The 22,646-nt window shown below is 49.8% G+C and overlaps 3 protein-coding genes across 3 annotated transcripts; 1 reads left to right on the top strand and 2 right to left on the bottom strand.

Moving 5' to 3' along the window:
• Positions 1–2,889: 2,889 nt before the first annotated feature.
• LOC120653800 lies at positions 2,890–3,456 on the bottom strand. The gene has a single exon (XM_039931469.1). The coding sequence runs from the start codon at positions 3,454–3,456 to the stop codon at positions 2,890–2,892; it is 567 nt and encodes a 188-aa protein (XP_039787403.1).
• A 9,658-nt stretch (positions 3,457–13,114) lies between these two features.
• Positions 13,115–14,494, top strand: LOC120655958 (probable F-box protein At2g36090). The gene has a single exon (XM_039933946.1). It carries the CDS (start codon positions 13,230–13,232, stop codon positions 14,199–14,201), a length of 972 nt encoding a protein of 323 aa, XP_039789880.1. The 5' UTR covers positions 13,115–13,229; the 3' UTR covers positions 14,202–14,494.
• A 3,028-nt stretch (positions 14,495–17,522) lies between these two features.
• Positions 17,523–22,545, bottom strand: LOC120655957 (mitochondrial fission protein ELM1-like). The gene is made up of 10 exons (XM_039933944.1): positions 22,175–22,545; positions 21,732–21,964; positions 20,843–20,939; positions 20,570–20,719; positions 20,362–20,488; positions 19,162–19,274; positions 19,010–19,073; positions 18,828–18,921; positions 18,627–18,735; positions 17,523–18,074 (listed from the first exon to the last, which is right to left on the bottom strand). Exons 1-10 carry the CDS (start codon positions 22,364–22,366, stop codon positions 17,976–17,978), a joined length of 1,278 nt encoding a protein of 425 aa, XP_039789878.1. The 5' UTR covers positions 22,367–22,545; the 3' UTR covers positions 17,523–17,975.
• Between the last annotated feature and the right edge of the window lie 101 nt (positions 22,546–22,646).

Here is a 22,646-nt window from a genome sequence, read left to right as displayed (position 1 = left end):
GAGAATGGCCTCGGCGCCATAGACAAGGAAGAACGGGGAAAAGCCCATGGCTCTGCTTGGGGTCGTCGTCAGGCTCCAAATGACCGAGGGTAGCTCCGTGAGCCATCTCCGGCCAAACTTGTTCATCTTGTTGAAGATTCTCGGCTTTAGTCCTTGGAGGATCATGCCATTGGCATGCTCCACTTGCCCGTTCGTCTGTGGGTGTGCCACAGCCGACCAGTCCACACGTATGTGGAAGCTGTCGCAGAACGCCAAGAACTTCTTGCCTGTGAACAGGGTGCCGTTGTCGGTGATGATCGAGTTTGGGACCCGGAACCTGAAGACGATGTCGGTGAAGAACAGAACTGCTTGCTCGGATTTGATCTTGTCAATGGGTCGAGCCTCGATCCACTTGGAAAACTTGTCGACCGCCACCAGCAAGTGGGTGAAGCCCCCGGGCGCCTTCTTCAGCGGACCGACGAGATCTAGTCCCCACACGGCGAACGGCCACGTGATGGGGATGGTCTGCAGAGCGTGGGCCGGGAGATGTGTTTTTCGCGCATAAAACTGGCAACCCTCACAGGTCCGCACAACGTCGGTGGCGTCGGCGACCGCGGTGGGTCAGTAAAAGCCTTGCCGAAACACGTTACCCACGAGGGTACGCGGCGCGGCGTGATGGCCGCAGATGCCGGCATGGATGTCGCGGATCAGCACCTTGCCCTCGGGGATGGGGATGCATCGTTGCAGGACACCCGAGGGACTGCGTTTGTGTAGCTCGTTGTCGATTAGGACGATGGACTTGGCCCGCCTGGCGAGGCGCCGCGCCTGAGCACAGTTCAAGGGTAGGGCCCCTCGAATCATCCAGTCGAGGTACTGGACACGCCAATCTCGCGAGGTGGGGGCCTCGTCGACTTCCATTGCTTCGGCCTCGTCTGCATAGGTGGTCCCGAAGCCAATGTCCATGGGCTCGACCTCGTCCGCCGAGGAGTTCCCGCTGGAGGGCCCAGCGGATGAGGGCCCTGGCTCCGTCAGATCTTTGAACTCGACGGAGGGCTTGGTGATGTCGCGAGCAAAGATGTTCGGGGGGATGGTGGTTCGTCCCGACGCGATCTTGGCTAATTCGTCGGCGTCCTCGTTGTACTTGCGTGGGACATGATTGAGCTCTAGGCCATCGAACTTGTCTTTGAGGCGGCGTACTACACTACAGTATGCCTCCATCTTCGGGTCGTGACAGCTAGACTCCTTCATTACTTGGTCGACGACGAGTTGAGAGTTGCCGCGCACGTCGAGGCGTTTGACGCCGAGCTCGATGGCGATGCGGAGGCCACTGAGGAGGGCCTCGTACTCCGCCATATTGTTAGATGCAGGGAAATGTAAACGTATTACGTACCGCATGTGTTCCCCGAGGGGTGAGATGAAGAGAAGGCCGGCGCCGGCACCGGTTTTCATCACCGACCCGTCGAAGTACATAGTCCAGCATTCGCCCTGGATTTGCGGTGAGGGTAGCTGAATGTTCATCCATTCAGCCACGAAGTCGGCCAAGATTTGGGACTTGATCGCTTTGCGAGGGGCGTAGGTGAGTGTCTCTCCCATCAGCTCCACAGACCATTTGGCAATTCTACCCTCGGCTTCCCGGTTGCGGGCTATCTCTCCCAAGGGGAAAGACGAGATCACGGTGACGGGGTGGGCCTCGAAGTAGTGGCACAGCTTGCGCCGAGCTAGAACCACTGCGTAAAGTAGCTTCTGAATCTGCGGATAGCGTGTCTTAGTTTCAGACAATACCTCGCAGATGTAGTACACCGGCCGCTGGACGGGCAGAGCATGGCCCTCCTCTTGTCTTTCGACCACGATCACTGCGCTAACCACTTGGGTCATCGCAGCTATGTACAGATAGAGGGGCTCGCCATCCGTGGGTGGCGTGAGAATGGGAGCATGAGTGAGCGACGCCTTCAGCCTTTCGAGGGCTTCTTGGGCTTTGGGGGTCCACGTGAAGTACTCGGTTTTCCTCAAAAGCCGATACAGGGGTAAGCCTTTCTCGCCGAGACGCGAGATGAACCGGCTAAGGGACGCTAGGCATCCCATGACCCTCTGTACCCCCTTTAGGTCTCGGATCGGTCCCATCCAAGTGATGGCCGAGACTTTGTCAGGGTTGGGTTCGATGCCCCGCTGGGAGACAATGAAGCCCAAGAGCATGCCTCGAGGCACCTCGAACACGCACTTCTCGGGGTTAAGTTTTACCCCTTTGGCCCGTAGACAATCGAATGCGATCCTGAGATCGGCAACTAGGTCGTCCGCCTTCCTGGATTTTACAACGATGTCGTCGACATATGCCTCTACGCTGCGCCCGAGATGGTCCCCGAAAACGTGGAGCATACACCGCTGGTATGTGGCTCCGGTGTTTCTGAGGCCAAAGGGCATCGTCATGTAGCAGTACATGCCGAAGGGTGTGATAAAAGAAGTTGCGAGCTGGTCAGACTCTTTCATCTTGATTTGGTGGTAACCGGAATAAGCATCAAGAAAGGATAGGAGTTCACATCCCGCAGTAGTATCTACAATCTGATCAATTCGTGGCAAAGGAAAGGGAACCTTCGGACATATCTTATTTAAACTAGTGTAATCTACACACATCCTCCAGTTTCCACTCTTTTTCTTCACTAATACCGGATTAGCTAGCCACTCGGGATGGAATACCTCTTTGATGAATCCGGCCGCCAGAAGTTTCTGCAACTCCTCGCCGATCGCCCAGCGCTTGAGCTCGTCGAAGCATCGCAGGCGCTGCTTCACCGGCTTGGAGTTGGGTCGGACATCAAGGGAGTGCTCGGCGACCTCCCTCGGTATGCCAGGCATGTCCGAGGGGCTCCACGCAAAGATGTCTGCGTTGGCGCGGAGGAAATCAACGAGCACCACTTCCTATTTGTCGTCGAGGGTGGCGCTGATCTGCAACGCCTTGTCGTCGGAGTGGCTCGGATCGAGGGGCACCTTCTTGATACCCTCGGCGGGTTCGAAGCTCCCGGCGTGTCGGTGCGTGGAGTCCAAGGCCTCGCTTGCCATTTTGTCGAGGGTGGCTGCGAGGGCCTCGTCCTCCGCTTGAGCTTCCGCGCGCTCAACGCACTCAATGTCGCACTCGTAGGTGTGCTCGAACGAAGTGCCGATGGTGATGACGCCCTTTGGACCCGGCATTTTGAGCTTGAGGTAGGTGTAGTTGGGGACGGCCATGAACTTGGCATAGCAAGGACGACCAAGGATGGCATGATAGGATCCTCGAAACCCCACCACCTCAAAAGTGAGTACCTCCTTGCGGAAGTTAGTTGCCGTGCCGAAGCAGACAGGCAGATCGATCTGGCCGAGGGGTTGGACTCTCTTCCCCGGCACAACGCCATGGAATGGCGACTTGCTGGGGTGGAGCTTGTCCAGTCCGATCCCCATGAGCTCCAAGGTGTGGGTGTACAAGATGTTGAGGCTGCTGCCCCCGTCCATGAGCACCTTGGAGAAGCGTGTGTTGCCGATAATGGGATCAACAACGATCGGGTAGCGTCCCGAATGTGGGACGTAATCGGGGTGGTCCTTGCGGCCATAGGAAATAGTATCCTTCGACCAATCGAGGTAGGATGGCGTGGCCTTGGTGACGGAGAAAACTTCCCGGTGCTCGCGCTTGCGCTGCAGAGAAGTCATGTTCGTTGTTGCTCCTCCAAAGATGAAGAAGGTGTTCTCCACTGGGGGGAACTCGTCATCTCCACCTTTGTCGCCAGCATCCTTCTTCTTGTCTTCGTCGCGATGCGTGACGCGGTTGTAGTATTTCTTGAGCATTTCGCACTGCTCGAGGGTATGATTGACCGGGCCCTTGTGGTAAGGGCACGACTTCTTGAGCATGTCGTCGAATTGGCCACCACCACCTCGAGGGGGGCCTCGAGGTCCTTTGCGGTCTGGGGTGGCAGCGAAGGCCTCCTCAGAGTCTTCTGCCTGCCCCGACCCGCGCTGGCCTGGTGGGACCGGCTTCTTTCCCTTCCTTCCCCACTTCTGTTTCTTGGTGGGGGCGTTGGGCTTGGCGTTGCTGCCCTCCGCGGGCGCATCGTCCTTGCGCTTGCTCGATTTGTCGTCGAAGATGGCACCAACAGCCTCCTCGCCGGCGGCGTAGTTGGTGGCAGCGTCGAACAACTCATTAGTGTTGACGGGTCGGCTTCTCGCAAGATCGTGCACTAGGTTCCTGCACGTCGTACCCTCTAGGAAAGCGTTGATGACCTCGACGTGGGTGACGCTAGGGAGCTCGGTGCACTGCTTGGAGAAGCATCGCACTTAGTCGCGCAGGGACTCGCGGGGCTTCTGGCGACACCCTTTGAGATCCCAGAAGTTCCCAGGGCGCACGTACATGCCTTGGAAATTGCCCACGAAGATGTGGACCAAGTCGGCCCAGTTGTGGATCTGATCCGCAGGCAGGTGCTCGAGCCACGTTCGTGTGGCGTCAGCAAGATGAAGAGGAAGGTTGCGGATGATGACCGCGTCCTCTGTCGCACCGCCTAGCTAACACGCTAGGCGGTAGTCGTTGAGCCAGACTGTAGGATCAGTCTCGCCCGAGTACTTGACAAGGGTGTTGGGTTGTCGAAAGCACGGGGGAAAAGATACAGTTCGAATCTCCCGGCTGAATACCCAGGTGCCCGGAGGCTCCGGGGACTCACCCCTGTCGTGCTCGGGGTCGAAGCGTCCACCCAGTCGAGGGGTGTACCTCCTGCCGTCGACGACGTTGCGGGCATCGCCGTCGCCAGCGTGCCCACGAGTGTCGCAGATTCGCTCCCTTACGGGAACTCTCCCGATGCGCTCGTGCACCGAGGGTGCCTTCGCGCCGGGCGCTACGGCTGCCTTGCCCTTCCCTGCTGGGGGTGTGTGCATAGAAACCTCGCGGTCCTGGTGCGCAGTCCCATCACGCCGCTCCGGGGCCTTCGAGCGCATACGAGACGCAGAACTCTCGGCCTGCTGCACGGCAGCTTGCTCGATGAGCTCCTGTGCCTCGCGGCGCAGGTTGCGGCCTGAAGGCGTCGATGGCTCGGGCATAGCTTGAAGTAGATAGGCCGCAGCGACGAGTTTTTCGCCAGCCGTTTGCAGTTCTGGAGATTTGTCAACGTTGTCGTCGGCCAGGATGCGCTCCCGGGCAACACGTCCCGCCGCCTGGGCGTGTGCACCACGCGCGGTACGCTGCTGCTCGAGTGCGGTGCGTAGCTCCTGGGTTTGTTGATGCTGCTCGTCGAGCTTGGCTTGAAGCTCATTGAGCTGCGCCAACTGAGCTTGTCGCGCCGCCGAGCCCGACGAGGAAGGGGCTGCAGGCGGGACCACCGGTTGCTTTGCCCGCGCGTCCGCCCCGCCGTCCCCGTCGTTGCTTGGGGCGTTGTCGTTCTGCTCGTCCGCAAGGTCCGCCATGAAGCACTCCCGGGAAGGATCGAAATCCCCCTCGCTGGAGTCTTCGGAGCAGGTGAGGCAGTAAGCCGTCGCCAGCTGGAACGAGCGAAGAGCGTCGGGGTCGCGAACCCCGGAGTAGTCCTCGGCCTCCTCGGCCGTGAAGTTGTTCATAAAGAAGTCGATGTCGTCAGCGATCGAGCTCGCCGTCTCGGGGTAGGATTCGTCAGGAGACGACGCGATGAGGCTGCGAATCGACAGAAGGTGATGACCCGGCAGATCCTCAAGCTCGATGAAGTTAGCGCTTGTTGACGAGGCGCGGGCGGCAGCATTGCGCATCCCGAAAGGGAAGGGTGATGGCGAGGTCGAACCCCCCTTAGGGAGCACTGGTGCTGCCGCAGAAGACGATGTCGGCGCAGATGACGCCGGGGCACGTGACGACGAAGCGGTGGGCCCGTTGGCCGCGATGCTGAGTTGCGACATGTCAGCTTCGACCCATGCGGGGGAGCTGTGGCGTGCCGCATGACGCCGCTCCGCGCGTGCTTGTCGCGAACGCTGACCCGAGCGCCCGTCGCGCCGGGCTGGTGAAGTAGAAGCGATGGGGTCGCGTCCGGGGGAGAGGAGCTGCATGAGGTAACCGTTGCCGGTTGCTCTGAACTCGAGACTCCCGAACGAGATCACGCGTCCCGCTGGGAGCGGATCCGAAACACCCATAGAGTGCGGGTTGGATCTGCTTGCGATCCCTGGAGATCAAATGGGAAGGAGAGAGGAAAATGTCACGCAGCGTCCCCTACCTGGCGCGCCAACTGTCGGTGTCCCGACCTGGGGGCATGGATCCCAACTAGTAAATGTTGCGTGTTTCCTCGTCCCAGATGATGATGCAAGAGGCAATCACAGTAACGCACGGTTTATCCTGGTTCCGACCACGGGGCCGTACGTCCAGCAAAGGGGGTGTGCGAGGGCACTGTATTATCTTGCACCCGGAGTGCTTGTAGTAGGGGGTACAAGCAAGGCGAGAGAGGGAGGGAAGCTCCCAAGTCTCTGCTAGGAGTAGAGTCGGTTGAGATGAATGCTCGGTAGTCCCTGAATGTCCTCTTGGAAAAGAGAAACCAGAGAAGGTCCAGCCAGAGTTCAGACGAGAGAGTCTAAAGGAAGCCTGCCTCCTCCTTTTATAGTTACAAGGAGGGGCGGGACACATGAGTGGGGGCGTGGAAGTCGTCGTTTTCCCCTGAATCGCGGGGGTACAGTGGTCGAACACTGTAGGAAGTACACTGTGGGAAGGCGGCGAGCATCGCAGTTGTCCTGGATATTGTCCTTGGTCTTGCGAAGATCGTGCCGGTCGTCCTGCAGTGTCCCTGCAGGCGGCGCGGTCGTCGCCGGTGCATAGTCTTCTATATACGGCGTGGTGGTGTTCAGTAGGCCCTGCGGACTAGGGTCCTGCATGCACCAGCGGCAGTAATAGCGCGCAACGGCCCCGGACCCCCTGGTCGGAGTGCGGGCGTGCACACTAGAAGGTCCGGGGGACACGTGGAAGTCCCGGACCCCTAAAGGGGAAGGTCCAGGACCCTGTCCATTTTGTACTGTGCGCCCCTCCCGGAAGGACACGTAACGTCGCCGGACCCCTTCCCCAGTGGGAGGCGAGTCCGGATGGTCGGTGTCGGCAGAGCAGTAATGGGAGCAGTGTCGAGCCTGTCTTGTCCCGCGTTGCAGGTCCCAAGGTGCTGCTACAGCATCCGGGATGGCGGAATGGTGACCGGAGTCAGCGGATGGGACCCCGGTCATATCTACTGTGGGAGTGACAGCCTGACGCCGCCCCGTCCTTTGAGCCGTGGCGGAGTGGCTGGCTTTTAATGCCTTCGTACGGTGAGCGGTTGGGTGGCGGGGTTGTTTGTCCCTTGTGCCGGGGGGTGGCCTCGAGCGAGGCAGAGATGAGCCACCTGCTCGAGGGTAGATCTGCTACCCTTGAGCGAGGCGGGGATTGCCTAGCGGACCCGAGAGGGACCCTCGAGCGAGGCGGAGATCGTTCCGCGGGTTCGAGGGGAAAGTGAATGGGCCGCACGCTGGGCTTCTTTGAGTCCTTTCCTTTCTTCCTAATGGGAAGCAGGCCGTGGGCCTTTGTGGGCCCAGTTGCCTCAACAAGTGTTTGTGTTTTTAAAGCGATCTTAGTACCCCGATTAGGGTGTCCCTAATCGTGGTACCCGACACTGCTTGCTGCGGGCGCATTGTAGACATGGGTCATACGTGGGCCGTGCGATGGATAGCTATGCATCTTCCAGAATATAGATAGGATGCCCCTTCCCATTAGTGGTATGTACCGTAGGGCTGGAAAAATAGCTCGTGGCTCGTAGCTCGGCTCGGGCTCGGAACGGCTCGGCTCGGCTCGGAGCAGCTCGCGAGCCTCAAACGAGCCGAGCCGAGCCAGATTTTTTGGCTCGCAAAAATAGCGAGCCGAGCCGAGCCGGCTCGTTCAGGCTCGCGAGCCGGCTCGCGAGCTCGATCCAATACAGTTTAAGAATAATTTTACGATGATTGATGAATTAATTCTTCATCATTAGTGGTATAAATTAATATTTATACACATAACATAGCAATTTGTATGTACATAAGAAATATATGACACATAATTATTGTTATCATTCAAAAAAAAGTAAATTAATTTATTTTGAGTTTAGTTCACATTGTTTAGTGTGGCTCGCGAGCCGGCCCGGCTCGCGAGCCTCCACCGAGCCGAGCCGAGCCTGATTTTCTGGCTCGCAAAAATAGCGAGCCGAGCCGAGCTCGGCTCGTTCCCTTGCCGAGCCGAACCGAGCCGAGCCGAGCTCGGCTCGGCTCGGCTCGTTTCCAGCCCTACATTATGTACCCACATGGATTATCTATCCTTTATTGATTTTCGGGCCCCAAGTCTCCCTTTTCCTGGTCAAAAGTCCCCCCGCTCCCTGAGTCTCCCAGGCCCACTCCCCCGTGCCCTGAGCCTCCTAGGCCCACTTCCCGCTCGCTTCTCAATTTTTTTGTATAAAAATTTTTCATGTAAAACATTTTGTGTATTTTTCATATAAAAATTTTTTAATGTAAAAGTTTTTCAATAAGGTTCTCTTACACAACCTGGTAAAGTTTGTTCCTAAAAATATTATATTTTTTACAAGTTTTCAATATGATTTTTCGTATATATTTTTTGTCATATAAAAATTTTCCATGTAAAAGTTTTCATGTAAAATTTTTGTTTAAAAATTTTCGTGTAAAAATTTTCATGTAAAAATACGTTGGTCCTGCACGTTTTGCCAAAAACAGAAAGACGAGGCCAAGGTGGAGCCTCTGTCTGAAATCGACCGTAGGAATGGATTGGAGCGGGCGGCCGTAAAATAGACACCTCTCGGGACGGCACCGATGCATCGTCTCACTCGCTCATGTGTTCGTCCGTCCGTCCAGCAGGCGCTACATGCCGATTGCCGACATGCTTCGCTTGCCCGTCCTACTGCTTATATATGTTTCGTAGCCTACCTTGTTCAAACTGCGCCCATTATTTGGTTATTTAAAACTCGGCGTCGGCAGGGAAATGGTACGGTGCTTTGTCGATCCTTCTCCTTGCTGGAATTTGGAACCCTCCTGGTATGATGACGGGACAACACGCGACCCACGAGGCCGCCGACGTCTCCATTAGTACGTGTACCGCGCCTTCTTACAAGCTAAGTACGTACTGTATGCGTACGCGTACCGTGATCATCAGCACACTTATACTGTTGTAGTGGTGGTGCCGTGGTGGATGTCCTAAATTAAACAGCAACATAATTGCTCGGGTCGGAGAGAAGACGCAGCTCCATCCGCATGCGTGCGTGCATGCATGCAATCAGTGATCGGATACTGCTCACTACTATAAAAATAGTTTTTTTAATAGATAAAAATATCATTTGAAAGAGTGGGTGTGCAGTATCTGCTTCTGCTTTTCGTATCTACAAATAGTTGTCTGTACGAGTGGGTAACATGTCCGCCCTAGATTCATTTAGACGGATATTGCCAATTTGCCATCACCGCTCTAGATATGCATTTTTGAAGGCAGGTGGCGGTGTGATCCATCTCTAAAAATTGATTTGGAGTAGTAGATTAGAGCATAATCCACTTCTGAAAATGGTAACCATTTCTAAGAACGGATCGGATGGCGCTATCACAGTCTCCTGAAAATTAATTATTGCCCTTAGAAAAAACGGGACCTCCTACGATTTTTTTTAGTGGTGTTAATTTGGTGATGGATGCATGCACGCGAATCCATTCTGGCCATCGCGCGTTACTTGGCCCAACAATCGTTCCGACAGGTGCGGGAGCCCTCCGCCTTCCCTTTCCTTCCGGTTCGTTTTTTTATTCTTTTCGGCCTAGTTTGCTGCTCTTGGTGCGGCCCGTTAAGCTAGGTGGCTCCCAGCGCGCGACGTGACCATGAAGAAGCTGTCTCCGGTCACCAACATGGACTACCCACGTATTCCATTGTTTTCTTTTTCTCATTTCTATTTTTCCCATTACGTGGTGCAAGTGCTATTATTTTTTCTTTTCAGATTTTTTTAACGTTCTATTATGTGTTGAAGTTCTCTTGACAATTTTTTTCATAAAAATCTACCAAAAAAGTATACCGACGATTTGTACTCCCAAGTTGTGTGATGAACTTGTGCGTAAAAAATTTGTACTATTTTTTTCTGATAAATATAACATCATACAAGTTGTGGTAAAAAATTATCCTCCATATTTGTCTGAAAAATGTATGCATTAAAATTGTATGTATCACAAAAGTTATGCTAAAAAGTTATTTTTCAAAGAGTTGCTAAGAAAGAATTATAGGCAAAAGTTGTATGTATCGTAAAGTTATGATGCAAAGTTATCTTTCAGAAGATGTGTGTAAAAAATTTTATGTAAAAGTTGTATTTAGAAATTATAATTTTCCAAAAAAAATAAAATATTTGCAGAAAAGGAAACAAACATGCTGTCTCAAATCCCGCGCTGGAAGTCTCTCCTGACGCGCGCTCTAATCAGCTGCCCCACAAGCGGGGCCCCTTGCGCAGACTATGCAGAAGACTAGTACGAAAATCTAATTGCGCAATCGCGCGCTAATTGAGTTCGTAGCAATCGATCCAACAGGGGCTTCTCCTTCCTTTTATGATGCCGCACACCCAAGTGAGTGACGTGACCGTCCAGATATTTTTTTTCTCTTTTCATCTTTTTTTCCCCTTTCCTTTTTTTTAAGTGTTATATGGCTGTCCTTTCCAGTTTTGTCCTTTTACTTTTTTTATGTCTGAAGTTTTAATGACAACTTTTATATAAAAATTATAATAAAAAGTTATATCGAGACTTGCGCTTAGAAGTTGTACTATACACTTTGTGCGTAAGATGTTGTGTGAGAAATCTTCCACATAGTATCGTCATACAATTTGTGCTAAAAAATTATCCTCTATAAGTTATTTGATTAAGTTTTGTATGTACCGTAAAAGTTATGCTAAAAGTTTATTATTTCAAGTTGTTAAGAAAGAGTTATGTGTAAAAGTTATGTGCATTGTAAAAGTTATGATGAAAATTTATCTTTAGTGAAGATGTGCAAAAGTTATACTTAAAAATTATATTTACAAATTATAAATTTCCAAAATTAAAAAATTAGGTGGAATAAAAATTTACCTGAAAAGAAAAAAAACCTCCTGTCGGAGATCGAGCGCCACGAAAGCTGCTGGGCGCGCGCGCGGACTAGCATGCCCCGGCCACATGCGCTCACGTAAGGGATCGGCGCCCACTACCCCTCAGGCCTCGGATAGGATCACAGGAGGCTGCCAGCAAAGGCCTCAGGGATCATACACCTCAGGTGAGCGGCGGCCGAGTTAGCTCGACGAGATAAAGCTCATCAGCACGTCGCCGTCAGCTGTCCCGGCCACCCCCGGCGCGTCAGCGAAAACCAACCCCACTACATACTCGGGCGAGACCTGAGTTGGATTAATGGATTGTTGTTTAGTTGCAAAAAACAAAATTCCAAATCTATCACATCGAATGAGAATCTTACATGCATGGAGCATTAAATCTAAACAAAATAAAAAATTAATTACATAGTTTGCTTGTAAATTACGAGACGAATCTAATGAGCCTAATTAGACTATGATTAGACAGTAGTTGCTACAGTAACCATATGCTAATGATAGATTAATTAGTCTTAATAAATTCGTCTCGTAGTTTACAGACGAATTCTGAAATTAATTTTGTGATTAGTCTATATTTAGTACTTCAAATGTGAAAAAATTCTATTTCAAAAATTTTACGGAGACAACTAAACAAGGCCCCCTTGTTTAGTTGCAAAGTTCAAATTCCAAAAAAAAATCGGCACCTGCATGGAGACTTAAATCTAGATGAAATAAAAAACGCATTGCACAGTTTGCCTGTAAATCGCAAGACGAATCTAATGAACCTAATTAGACTATAATTAGACGCTAAATTGCTACAGTGATGCTACAGTAACAATCTCTAATGATAAATTGATTAGGCTCATTAGATTCATCTCGCGATTTACATACGAGTTTTGTAATTTATTTTATAATTAGTCTATATTTAGTACTTCATATATAGAAAGATGGTCTTTCGAAAATTTTACACAGATCGCGCTGTCGATCGATGGAGCTGATGACATGACATGGCCGGATGGCCGGCCCTGCAGAGGCTTAGCTTGCAGGAGCTGTAGTTGTTATTTTATACTCCTATAGGATGTATAGGATATCTGGATGAATCTGACCAATAATGCAGCTGTATTTCGTATATAAAATAATACTGATGAGAATAATACAGCCGCGGTGCATGATCTTTGCGATGAAAGAAGCAATTTTATACGACGGGGGATAGATATTTTTCTTTGGATTATTGACAGCTGGGGAAAGGGCGTGATCTCAGAGTATTTCGCAGGGCAGTGGATAGGATTCAGGGTGAGCATAATTAACAGTTTCTATTTTTTAGAAACCAAATTTCTTAAAAAATCGAAAAACCGAACCGAACTGAAGAACCGAATGACCACCCTGAGACAGCAGGATAGACATATACACACTAAGGGTCTGTTTTGATGAGCTATGCTAAATTTTAAAACTTACCACTTATATCTTTACTAAACTTTTTTAGTCTTAGCTCTTAATTTTAGCACTTTGGGGTATTAGCACTTGGATCCAAGCTCTTTGTAATTGCAGATTATATAACCTTGTTCAGCTGGAACATGGCGACGATTGCTCTAATCAAGCAGTTGACGAAAGAGCATGCATGCCACACTCGCGAAACAGTGCGCTCGCTGTTAGCACCTCGTTGGTCGTTTCGTCCCGGGGCGCAAGTGCGCGCGAGCTCAGGCACAAAACGTGGGAGCGGCATGCGCGGACTCCGGACGCCGCCGCGCGAGCCGTACGCTCCCTCCCGGCGCCTAGGAAGTAGGACCACGCGCGTGATGCGCCCTGCGTTCCCCGCACGCACGGCCAGGGCCAGCACCGCTCGCTGCCCGTCCCCGTCCGGCCCGGACGCGAGGCAAACTCCATTTGGCGAGCCTTGTGCTGCTGCTGCTAATTTTCTATCCTATCCGACTCCCCTGGGCGCTGGCCGGGCGGAACCGGCGCGTCAGGCTGTCACGTCGTCGCCTTCGCACGCCCCGCGATAGGAACGGCACGGCACGGCGCGACGCTGCCGCACGGTAGCGACTAGCGATAGCCATACGCCCGCCTATAAAAAGGACAAGGAAGCTGTCGCCCCGCTGCCACATCGCCATCATCTTGGAGCGTTGCCTCCTGACCTGTGCCTTGGAGCCACTCGAGCACTCGACCCCGTCGCCGAGCCTGCTGCTTGCGCTTGCGTCCACCATAGAAGCTACCACAGGGCCGGGAATGGCGATGACGACCGCCGCCACCACCACCACCACCTTGGAGGACCTCCCCGCCGACGTGCTGGCCTGCGCGCTGCGCCGCCTCGACGGCCGCTCCCTGGCCGCCGCCAGCTGCGCCACCGCGGGGCTCCGGGCGCTCGCCGCCGACCCGGAGACGTGGCGCGCGCTCTGCCTCGCGCGCTGGCCCTCGCTGCTGCAAGCCCGCCCCGGCCTCCTCCTCGACTCGGCCGTCCCGCCACAGCGCCTCTTCGCCGACGCCTTCCCGTTCCCCTGCCTGCCGGCGGACAACGCCGCCGCCGCCGCCGCTGCTCCCCTCGCGGAAGCCGACGAGGCGCCTGTTGCGCTCCAGCTCCCCGCCGAGCTCGTCTCGGCCGTGGACGTGTACCACCGCGGCGCGCCGCTGCTCTCCCGCGTCGTGGAGACCCACGCGTCGTCGTCCTGGTTCCTCACCTCGCCGTTCCGCGTCGACGCCGTCGAGTGCGGGAGCCCCGCGCCCGGCCCCGGCCGCGCCCCCGCGGAGCTCGAGCTGAGCTGGGTCGTGGTCGACCCCCGCGCCGGCCGCGCGGTCAACGTGTCCAGCCGCCGGCCCGTGGCCGTCGACCGGCACTGGTACACGGGCGAGGCGCTGGTGCGCTACGCGGTGGTGCTCGGCGGATGCAAGCTCGAGGCCACCGTCACCTGCTCCGAGGACGCGGGGAGCATCAGGGAGATCAGCCTGGCGGCCGAGGACGCCGACGGCGCGGCCGTCAGCGGCGAGGGCACCCTGCGGCTCCTCGCGGCGGCGATGGCGGGGCCCAGGAAGGGAGGGGAGGAGCAGGAGGAGGCGGCCAAGCGGAGGTACGAGGAGTTCGTGAGGAGCAAGAGGGGCAGGAAGGAGTCCAAGGCCAGGAAGGAGGTGCTCGTCGACCTCTGCTGCTCCGGCGTCAGCGCCGTCGCCGTTCTCAGCTTCATCGCCGCCGTCGTGCTCCGGTAGTAGAGCGAGCCACAGTTGAGGGCGATCCATCTCATCAATCATCATCGACGAGTCCTTAGCAATGCACATACTGCCTACATCTGGGAGAGTATAGTGCAAGAGTTCCTTTTCTTTTCCATTTGGCTATAATTTAGTACAAGTAGGCATTAAGTCATACATGATACATGTATGGGAAATTTTCAAGTGAAGAAAAAGAGAGAGAGAGAAAGATACATGACTCTCACGGTCCAACCTTACATATTTCTTCAGTCACGTGGGAACTAATAAATTGATTCCTGTGAGATTTCTGTAAACTTCCTATGAAATCTCGATCAATATATGTTCCAAAATCTGAAAAAGTTTGAAACCTGAAAGTCTTCTAGGAGCCACACGCACATTTCACAGATTTAGTAAAGAAGATCGGTCAGTCAATCCTGAATAGGGGTGGTAAAGGGCCCAACATTTTGAACTAGAAAATTTAAGGATCGGGCCCTAAAAGGATCAGGCTCTAAACATATGTATTTTTGAACTAAAAATTTTAAGGGTTTTATTGGGCTGTGAAGAGACCATTAGGGCCATGGCCCATTACCACCCCTAATCCTGAATCACACGCTCGACGGCCCTGATGAGTCAACGAGTAAGTGTTATCCTCCGGCGTTCGAGATGGCTTGTTCAAAAGAGAACATGAAATTGTTCAGAAGCCTGCACAGTTTTTTTTTACTAAGCGTCAATCATTATCCAGATGCAGAGAGGCGTTTTACGTTCACACGCACACTGACCTGTTTGAAATTATGAATCTAGTCAACCAAACTACGTAGTGATTTTGTTTTTAATTGGCGAAAGGATACATTAATTTAACGAGAGCAGAAATCAAAGGATTTTTTAAGGAGTTTATTTATTGTATCAGGTACTGCAATAGTTATGGTCAAACGATTGAAACAGTCCCATAATTTTTCTGTCTCCCTTTATGATAATGTTTTCCTCTTCATCCCAATTTAGAAATTCACTAAAAGTTCCCTTCCGTTGATATATTTCTTTTCCTCATCTCTGGTGCAACTTGTGATGGACCATTGACAACCCTTATCAGGATGACGAATTGCGCGCTTTTTCAAATATGCCGCCAAAAAGGACATTGCAAATCCAGAAATCTTGGCATTATTGTGAAATTAAATCTCAGGTTCGAATGAGAAGATTGCGTCGCTGAATGTGATCGGCCACATACACACGAACTCACCTACTCTGTGCTTCACAGGTACACTGCTTGTAGCTAGTCATGATCAAGGAGTTACCATTCTGGGCTTCTGGGTGGCCTATGGAGTTTGTAAGCTTTTGCTCGTTAGCTGATGACCTTCTTTGACCTTCGTGTCCGCCTCCATGCATGTTTGTAACCGATACTAACCGTGACGTACGTATAATCAGTAGTGTAGTGCCGTATCCAACTCATATACGGTGATATCCGTCAATCTAAAGTCAGATCGAGAGCACTTGAAGCCAAACCTTAGGGGACATGCAAGAACAAGAATGACATAAGAAAGGAGATGGGGCGGCAGGGTGCTAGTTAGATTAGGGCTATCTCACTGATGTCAGAAAATAAGCTTGGGCGGCAGCGGCCCTCCATGCTCTCTCACCATTTCGCACATCATAGTGACAGGGACAGTAGCCCAATCATCGAGCGGATGACACTCACATAAGCACCAACTCTGAAGTCAAGCTGCAACTTTTTCAACGTGATGTGTGCACGCTGATGATTGCTATTTTTCAACTGCTACCCGTTCTTTTAACCTATCTCTGAAGTAAACTTTCTATATTTTAGCGTCCTTTTAAGCTCTTTTTTCCTACTTATTAAATTGGAACCAGCCCGCTGCTACATCCTCAATGTATGTGTAATTGTTCTAAGTAGCTACTAATTGCCGACATCCTCGTTGTTATACTACTCCCTCCATTCAAATTATTAATCGTTTTAATTTTTTTAAATACATAAATTTTAATATACACTTAGATATAATATATATTTAGAATTTAGATGCATATAAAAACTATACAACTAAAAAGGTTCTGGGGCAGCACAAGCACGGGCATGATCGTTTGCCTTGCTCTTTCGCCCCGTCACGCTGCCACGTCGTCGCCTTCGCGAAGGGCCACGTCGTCGCTCCGCAAATCGCCATCGCGCTCTCGCTTGTCTGTCGCTAGCTAGCCTGCCGTGCTGTGCGACCTGTGACTTGGAGGGAACCATATATTCGAGCTGTCGAGCGTCGTCCTGGCACTGTTGAAGCACCGTCGTAATTTCAAATCGGAGACTTCGCGTCGCATATGGAGCGCCTGCCGCCCGCGTTCGAGCGCGGCTCTGCGCAGATTCGCACCCCAGAACAGTATTTCATTTTAAATCTGCAACCTCTCACGCGTGGAGCCATAAAAGGAGTACGACGTACTCGTCGTTTACAGTCATCCGGTGATCTCAAGAAGGAAGCGGTCTTCGATTCTGAGTGTAATTGTAGAGCTGTTTGTACGTGTATAGTGGTGCGAGTGAAGTGTGCGTGTACATGTATGGACAGATACTACAGCTGTACCCAGATAAGAGGCGTCAAAAAAATAGATCAAACTATTTGCAACATATACACTACCAAGTCCATGGTACAAAAAAAAACGTGGACCAAACATAAATTGTCGGTAACGAAGTAATATACGTCGTGTTGGATGAACAGACTAGTTCAAAAATGCGAAGATTGTTTCACCTGACTGCATCCTTTTTGCACCTCAATATTGTAACAAAGAGCGTCAGCCGCAAGAACTGACCTTATTTGTTTGATTTTTGCAAATTTAATTTGCAAGCCTGAAAGGGATCGCACAGTCAATTCAGCATCATTGTCAAAGTGCCGTTTCGATCTCCTGATGCAGTCGACGTGCAGGTACTATATTCCGCCGTGGGATACTCGTTCGAAGGGAAACGTGCACAGATCAGTGTATCCAAAGCATTGCGAAGACAACCCCCTAGGTCCTCGCTCCTGACCGGTGCAGAAACTCTCAATCTGATCATCACAGAGTCTCCCTCAGCTTCGGCCTCGGCCTCGCATGAACGTTAGTTTCATCAGTGAAGAGCAAGCGGATCATAGAAGTGCAAATTGGTGATTTAAATTAAAAAGGATTGGAGGTACACCTCACGGAGGTCATATGTGCACTGGTGTTATTAGCGAGAAGTTACGAGCTCAGACTGTGCATCTCCAGATTATTATTGCGCAGACAAGCAGCCTGATGATGGGCGTGGAGCGTTTCCAGAATGCAATTGAAGCCCAATACATTCAAGTCCCAACCACCATGAATATAGGCAACAGTGAAACCCAGTCATTAGTTTTTTTAAAAAAAAAGTCAACGATAGCATCAGTTTCATAACAAAAGCTGATACATGTTTCATGATACAAAAAATCAACCAAACAGGGCAAAGTCAAAAGAATCAAACACGCTGTGGCAAGTTCAAGTTTTCACATATTCCCAACTCTACCTACTCCAATTCTTTCCAGCAGCGTCAAATTTACATGAGGCAACGCATTGCCAGTTGCCAAACCAAAAACATCTCCCGGAAGCTGTGCACTCATCCAAAAATTGGGGTATACCACCAAAAAGAGGTCAGCTTTTGTACAGGCCATTCCCTGGCTATATTATTCTTCCTCCACGACATAAAGCGAATCCATGTGATGTTAACCAAACTGTATAATTTACCATATATATATATCCAGGATCCCTATATCCAGAGGCTGAAGAGAAGTTGACAGAATAATACAGTGCTACTTGTGATCACTATCATCGCACTGTCCACCCTCGTTCTGCAATCACTTCACGCACACGAGTAGCTACTTCAATGGCGTCATTTAGGGGGGCGTAGCTCCAGCTATTTGAAATCTACAAGGAAAAAAGAGCAGTGATATAGCTGAGAAAGTACAACCATTTAAGCTTCGAGACTAAATAAAATAAATGAACTCCTAGCTGTCATAGGTAGTCAGGTTGGCACTTCAATAAAACAGATTAGCTTCTGTTGATTTTGATCTTTCTACCAGCATAGGTATATCTACTAAGATCTTTTATATGGTGGTGCAAGCTACATGATGCAAAACAACAGGAACTAATGTGCTGTAGAATTCGTAATTCCCATCCAGCACAATTTATGCACTGACTAGAGAGCTCTAGACAGTTCTGATGTATTTTGATGAAATCATAACAGGACCTATAACTGGTGGTGAGTGTAAATATACACCATTCGCCCTGCCATAGTTGTGCAGATAAACTCTTTGAGCTGAGATGCAATTAAGTATGTATATTGAGTGCAAAACAATGTTCAGCATTTTGTAGTTGATATCAAAATTGATAATAATCAAACAGAATATGCTTACATTATCGAGTGGGCACACAAGACAGATTATCATTTTTCATTTGTAACAATATTAACAAACTTACATCTTCCAATCCAGTGAATGGACGGACAACCCCTCGCTCCCTCAGAGTCTTGTGAAATGCTGAAAACTTCCATTTACAATGCTCGGCCCCAATAACATAAACAGGTTTCCTGTAGTAATTATGATTTGAAGCTTGTCACACTCATGAAACTTGACAAAAGTGTTACAACTTGCAAGTTGTTCAAATAAATAGACAGCTTACCCTGTGCTGCATGCCTCACTTAACATACTTATCGAGTCTGCTGTTATAACAAAAGCATCAGCCCATGCAAGATGTCCCATGTGAGGGTTAGGTTCTGCACAAAGAGAGTGAGAGTCACAAGTTTAACAATTTGAGCAAAAAGTATAAACACTGAACAGGATAGTGCTAGTATTCTGGTCTACCTTCACCATCCCAAATATAGACCTTTGGATGTCCAGCAAATTCTTTAAATACAATATCAGTGACCTGCCGGGAGACAATTAAAGTGTCAAGCTTACCCACTTATACTATAATAAAACTGCCAGATATCAAGAAAAACTGGCAAATATCCTACCTTCCACGGTGTTCTCCGAGAGAATGATATTCTGACACTCCCACAGCTATCTAGCACATTATACAGAGAACTTATGAGCTGTTTGGCAAGGTCTACACCATATTTGCAATTCCCTGAACATTGAAAGACGGAACACATTAAAAAGATTATCATGCATCTGAGTATGAAAAAGCAATCAGCATATCATTTTGAAACGAAATCCAAAGAATTAGATGAGAAGAAAAAAAAGAGAAATGCTTGAAGGCCAATAGGTATGCAAGTCAGAAAAGGGAAAACTCCTCCAAGATAGTTGACATTGAACTCCTCCAACATAGACACGTGCAGAAAATGGCAATGCATTATTTTCTATTCTAGCTACCAGATTCACTACAGCGGAAACTATGCCCTGGATTTATTGGCCTGAGTTGACTTGGATATGGCCTATGGCTTTGCTATGGAATCTGGAAGGAAAAGTAGTGTGCGAAGACCCTGAACCGTGGTTTATGTAATCAATGAAACAACAATATTAAGAGAAATTTTCTTCCAGCTAGTGAAAGCCCTATTCTTGTTTCTGCTATTAATTCCATCGGATGTGGTGAATAGACTGACCTTGCCTCAAATTGGAGCAACTTGTTAAGCCCTCTTATCACTGGAAAATAACTATTTGGATGGATGGGCAATGGGTTTATTGAGTGAATTGGATATAGAACAAACATGTGGGACCTCAAATTGTTTTTCCAGTATCATAAATGTATGGAATTTCTGAATCAATGAACTTCGTCACATTAATTTTGCAAGTTTTTGTGAAATGAAGTCCAGTAGCATGAATGTATGGAATATTTGAATCACTGAACTAAACTAAACATCACATTAATGTTGCAACCCAAAAGGATCATCTTCCATATTTGCACCCTTATTTGTTGCCGGTCTAATAATAATTTAGCATAGTAATACACTAGGAGTCAAGAGATCAAATCTTTGTTAGGATCATCAGATTACAGAACAAGCGTATCATAGGTGATCCCAAAATGAAGAAAAAGGCCTCTGACCAGTAAAAGAAATAACAAAGTCACTCATTAAATGCAAATATGCATTAGTCAGGCCACAACCAACGGTATCCCTATTTGAGTACAACAACTGGCATCACTTCTAGATTTACTCTGCATCTAAGTCAAAACAGGACTAATATATGTAAAACAGTTGCAGGAGCCAGAGTGTTACTTGTGGGTCCACCGATGTTGACAACAAGCAAAGGCTTAGGCAAAGGGGCAAGCTCATCATGCCAGGCTATAGCAGCAAGCCGTAGCGCAGCAGAATCAGCTTGGTGTAGTGCACCAACAGTAAGCACCTGAACATTCAAAGTTCAGAATTAGCACGCCACCAATGTGCAAGCTATTTTAACCATGCAAGTAATGAGAAAACAGCATACCACATTGCTCCCAGGTGGTTCCTGCGGAGTAATCCATCTCCGGAATAGGCGTGGAACTTCTTGTTGTCCACTAGCAGTTAAAACATAGTAATCATGGCGAGGAGTCACCACCAAATCAAACCTATCAAGGCGAGACCTGGGGTGCTGGATCTGATATCGAAGCAGCACAATACAAGAATTAGATAAAAAATTTCAAGACAGAGTAGATTTATTTTGTGATCTACTGTATTAACAGATAACAGTGAAAGTCAGATTATTAGATTCGAATACTACCTGAATGACAAACACATTATCTGAAGCTACTTCCTTTATCAAGCTTGAATATGATATGGTGTCCCAGCCACACGCAACAACTAATGTTGGACCTTCCCTGGAATAAGAATTAATTGTCATGATGTCATGTCCACGTCTTATCATAATGTTTGGAAGCTAGTAGGACTGCCTAATCTGAGAACATTACAAAACTTGACAAACCGACCAACAAGCAAGGAACATGTTCAAGCAAGAACTTAAATTTTCTATGGGGCTCACACTGCCAGGGATATGCGTTACAGCCATGGAGAAAATGAACATTGAGTTATACAATTAAGTTGTTTGTGACAAAAAAATTGATGAACCAAATGAATGTCATTCAAATGATCATAAACAAGATTTCCTCATACAACATGTCCTTTACTTGAAGCAAAATGCGCATACTTATTTATGGACAAAACGTGTGTGCATTACATATATGTCAAGGTACCAAAGATCACAATACATCAGCAGATCCAAAGACAACAAATAAGTCGATATGCCAAAAAGGACATTGTGATGCAATAAATAAGGTAATTTCTGGGATTCCAGTTTGTTGTAGCTTCTAATTGGCAGCAGCAACAGCAACAACAACATAGCCTTTTGTCCCAAGCGAGTTGGGGTAGGCTAGAGATGAAACCCAAAAGACACAAAAGGTCACAGTTCAGGCACAAGACCTTTTGTCCCAAGCGAGTTGGGGTAGCTTCTAATTGGCAATCATACTAATTCCAATGGGGCAAAAACTCATGAATTGGTCAATTATTTCGGTGAGCCTTAACATGAGCAACTGTTTAAAGAAGAAAGACTGCCTGCAGTACAAGTTCATAGAAGGAAGCAATGGATCAAAGATACAACAGCAATTGGGACTTACTTCTCATATGTATCACGAGCCAGAGTCACAATCTTCTTGACGTCAGCTTCCAGAACAGTGGACAACCCGACAGAACCGGCATTCGGAACACGATAGGGCTTCCTCCCCTGAACCACTATTGCGAACCTCGTGTTGCGGAAGAACTGCCTGAGCACTTGGTCTATAAACTTGTGCAGGGAAATGGGGACAAAGTGCAGCCACTCGTTGATCCCTCCCCTCGGCCTCGTGACACGCTGCAAGCCAAGCAAGCCCCAAGAGCAAAATTAACACAAAAAAAGTACTAGATTTTGCAACGGCCCAACGCGGCTACACGAGCAATCGGAATAGAGCAGCCACTCCTGCCAGCACGTCTCGACAGCAGAACAGGAAAATGCGCAGAACAGAAATGGTGGGTGCTGGGAGTCTGGGAGGAGTAAACGAGAGGGCACGGAAGGGGAACTGACGTAGAGGGTGAGGTTGTCGGCGAGGCCGAGGGCGCGGGCGAGGCCGAGGCACTGGTTCTCGGCGCCGGGGGAGCCGTTGCCGATGAGGACGGCGCGGCGGACGACGGTGGCGGCGGCGCCGCCGCCGGAGAAGATCTCGGGCGTCTCCATGCCGTCGACGCCCGGTGGCTCGGGCAGCCGGATCGGCCGCATCGGCCTAGGGTTTTGCGGGGCGGTTGGATTCGCGGCGAAAGGGGAGGGAAGAATTCGCGGGGAGGCCGGAGGGTTGGATGCGATGGAGGGGGGTTCGAGTTGGAGGTTTCTGTGTCTGGAAGCTCTGAACTCCAACCGGTCTCCAGAAGGCGGCGTGCCTGTGCAGGGATGAAAATGGACGGAAACCACGGAAAAATCTCATTTCTACTTCTATTTCTATATTTTTTGACGGAAACAGAATCGAATTCGGAAAATACGGGTATAGAAATGAGATTGGATT

Source organism: Panicum virgatum, chromosome 1N (genome assembly GCF_016808335.1).
Source record: "Panicum virgatum strain AP13 chromosome 1N, P.virgatum_v5, whole genome shotgun sequence".
NCBI lineage: Eukaryota > Viridiplantae > Streptophyta > Magnoliopsida > Poales > Poaceae > Panicum > Panicum virgatum.
Note: the sequence above shows the minus strand (reverse complement) of the source record. Positions and strands in the feature narration are given on the sequence as shown.

What these genes read in the sequence shown, in the direction of transcription:
- LOC120653800 (XM_039931469.1), bottom strand. Translation starts at nt 3,456, where the DNA reads ATGGACGGGGGCAGCAGCCTCAACATCTTGTACACCCACACCTTGGAG.
- LOC120655958 (XM_039933946.1), top strand. Translation starts at nt 13,230, where the DNA reads ATGGCGATGACGACCGCCGCCACCACCACCACCACCTTGGAGGACCTC.
- LOC120655957 (XM_039933944.1), bottom strand. Translation starts at nt 22,366, where the DNA reads ATGCGGCCGATCCGGCTGCCCGAGCCACCGGGCGTCGACGGCATGGAG. An exon ending in CCGACAACCTCACCCTCTAC is followed by an intron (nt 21,965 to 22,174) that starts GTCAGTTCCCCT and finishes CTTGGCTTGCAG; the next exon opens with CGTGTCACGAGGCCGAGGGG. An exon ending in GCTCGTGATACATATGAGAA is followed by an intron (nt 20,940 to 21,731) that starts GTAAGTCCCAAT and finishes TTCTTATTCCAG; the next exon opens with GGAAGGTCCAACATTAGTTG.